This window comes from Ascaphus truei, chromosome 10, assembly GCF_040206685.1.
Source record: "Ascaphus truei isolate aAscTru1 chromosome 10, aAscTru1.hap1, whole genome shotgun sequence".
Classification (NCBI taxonomy): Eukaryota; Metazoa; Chordata; class Amphibia; order Anura; family Ascaphidae; genus Ascaphus; species Ascaphus truei.
Window position 1 is genome coordinate 59,664,733 of NC_134492.1, and position 2,806 is coordinate 59,667,538.

General features: G+C 51.9%; 1 protein-coding gene across 1 annotated transcript in view; it reads right to left on the minus strand.

Annotated features, from left to right (window-relative positions):
* SLC25A24 (solute carrier family 25 member 24) overlaps window positions 1-2,806 on the minus strand; it is a 25,962-nt gene that overhangs the window by 17,482 nt on the left and 5,674 nt on the right. The window contains 3 exon segments of the mRNA XM_075615497.1: window positions 157-268; window positions 933-984; window positions 987-1,019. Coding sequence (XP_075471612.1) covers window positions 157-268; window positions 933-984; window positions 987-1,019 — 197 coding nt within the window.

Here is a 2,806-nt window from a genome sequence, read left to right on the forward strand (position 1 = left end):
CCCTAGGAGGAACTGACCCCTTAACCCTGTCACTGCCATTAGTACACTTTGCCCCTAGGAGGAACTGACCCCTTAACCCTGTCACTGCCATTAGTACACTTTGTTCCTATAACGGATTAACCCTTCCCACTGCTTGTTTCCGTGGCCTGTACTTACCGTGGAGTGTTTCCAGTAGCGGATAATTTCCTGGATGTTGTCCGCGGGGTTGAACAAGAAATGGTCTCGCCACTCGTTCCAGTCCACGGTCAGCGTACCGTCAGCATCCATACTGCGGGGACAGGACGAGAGGCAAGGTCAGCGACGTGGCCTGCCACGTACCACACCCATTGCTATTTTAATATTATTAATTATAAGCCTAGGAGTTCCTCTTCCTTAACAAAAATCTAAAAACAATGTATAACTCCATTTCCTTTCTTGTAGCATAAATATATCAGTATACTTTATGAACAATGTGTCAAAACAACTCTTCCACCACGTTTAGAAGCAGTACCACCATATACATAGATATAGCGGGCACTGTATATATAGTATATACATATATGTTAGTATGCCCTCACTGAGCAGAATGAGTACCGATTCATTTAAAATAAACATATTATATATACAGTACACAATTTATCACACAGGTGTATATAAATCTTGGGGACAGACAGAGTAACATGCAGAGAAATGCATTGCTGGTCTCTGGCAGTGTAGGGTTAAAAGATAATAACTTTATCGTTCATTTTTATTGATTTATTTCATAAAATAAGAAAAAACCATTACAAAAGAAAAATACAGAATCCTTATTTACTAAACTAATGAGGAGATATTGGGGCATTAACCCAATGTTAGATAATAATAATAACCGCTCTGTCACCGTGTGGGCAATACATTATTATCACATAGGACAGACACTATAATAGAGATAATATAATATACATTTCTCTGACCTCTGGAGGATTTTGTCTGCGTGGCCAGGGGAGATATTTATTCCAGGGTCTTGAGAGAATTCATTATTTCAGATGCTTCAATCTTCCCTAGGGAGAGAAAGGGGGGGGAAGGAGAGAGAGGGAGAGAAAGGAGGGAAAGGAGAGAGAGGGAGAAAAGGGGGGAAAGGAGAGAGAGGGAGAAAAGGGGGGAAAGGAGAGAGGGAGAGAAAGGAGGGGAAGGAGAGAGAGGGAGGAAAGGGGGGGAAAGGAGAGAGAGGGAGAAAAGGGGGGGGAAAAGGAGAGAGAGGGAGAAAAGGGGGGGAAAGGGAGAGAAAAGGGGGGGAAAGGGAGAGAGAGGGAGAAAAGGGGGGGAAAGGGAGAGAGAGGGAGAAAAGGGGGGGAAAGGAGAGAGAGGGAGAAAAGGGGGGGAAAGAAGAGAGAGGAGAAAAGGGGGGAAAGGAGAGAGAGGGAGAAAAGGGGGGGAAAGGAGAGAGAGGGAGAAAAGGGGGGGAAAGGAGAGAGAGGGAGAAAAGGGGGGGAAAGGAGAGAGAGGGAGAAAAGGGGGGAAAAAGGAGAGAGAGGGAGAAAAGGGGGGAAAAGGAGAGAGAGGGAGAAAAGGGGGGGGAAAGGAGAGAGAGGGGGAAAGGAGAGAGAGGAGAAAGGGGGGGGGGAAAGGAGAGAGAGGGAGAAAAGGGGGGAAAGTAGAGAGAGGGGGAAAAGGGGGGAAAGGAGAGAGAGGGGGGAAAGGAGAGAGAGGGAGAAAAGGGGGGGGGAAGGAGAGAGAGGGAGAAAAGGGGGGGAAAGGAGAGAGAGGGAGAAAAGGGGGGGGGAAGGAGAGAGAGGGAGAAAAGGGGGGGGGAGGAGAGAGAGGGAGAAAAGGGGGGGGGAAGGAGAGAGGGGGAGAAAAGGGGGGAAAGGAGAGAGAGGGAGAAAAGGGGGAAAGGAGAGAGAGGGGGGAAAGGAGAGAGAGGGAGAAAAGGGGGGGGAAAGGAGAGAGAGGGAGAAAAGGGGGGAAAGTAGAGAGAGGGGGAAAAGGGGGGAAAGGAGAGAGAGGGGGGAAAGGAGAGAGAGGGAGAAAAGGGGGGGGGGAAGGAGAGAGAGGGAGAAAAGGGGGGGGGAAAGGAGAGAGAGGGAGAAAAGGGGGGGGGGAAGGAGAGAGAGGGAGAAAAGGGGGGGGGGGAAGGAGAGAGAGGGAGAAAGGGGGGGGGGAAAGGAGAGAGAGGGAGAAAAGGGGGAAAGGAGAGAGAGGGGGAAAGGGGGGAAAGGAGAGAGAGGGGGAAAGGAGAGAGAGGGAGAAGGGGGGGGGGGAAGGAGAGAGAGGGAGAAAAGGGGGGAAAGGAGAGAGAGGGGGGAAAGGAGAGAGGGGGGAAAGGAGAGAGAGGGAGAAAAGGGGGGGGGAAAGGAGAGAGAGGGAGAAAAGGGGGGGGGGAAAGGAGAGAGAGGAGAAAAGGGGGGGGGGAGAAAGGAGAGAGAGGGAGAAAAGGGGGGGGGGAGAAAGGAGAGAGAGGGAGAAAAGGGGGGGGGGGAAAGGAGAGAGAGGGAGAAAAGGGGGGGGGAGAAAGGAGAGAGAGGGAGAAAAGGGGGGGGGGGAGGAGAGAGAGGGAGAAAAGGGGGGAAAGGAGAGAGAGGGAGAAAGGGAGGGGAAAGGAGAGAGAGGGAGAAAAGGGGGGAAAGGAGAGAGAGTGAGAAAAGGGGGGGAAAGGGAGAGAGGGAGAAAAGGGGGGGAAAGGGGAGAGAGGGAGAAAAGGGGGGGGAAAGGGAGAGAGTGAGAAGGGGGGGGGAAGGAGAGAGAGGGAGAAAGGGGGGGGAAGGAGAGAGAGGGAGAAAAGGGGGGGAAGGAGAGAGAGGGAGAAAAGGGGGGAAAGGAGAGAGAGGGAGAAAAGGGGGGGAAAGGA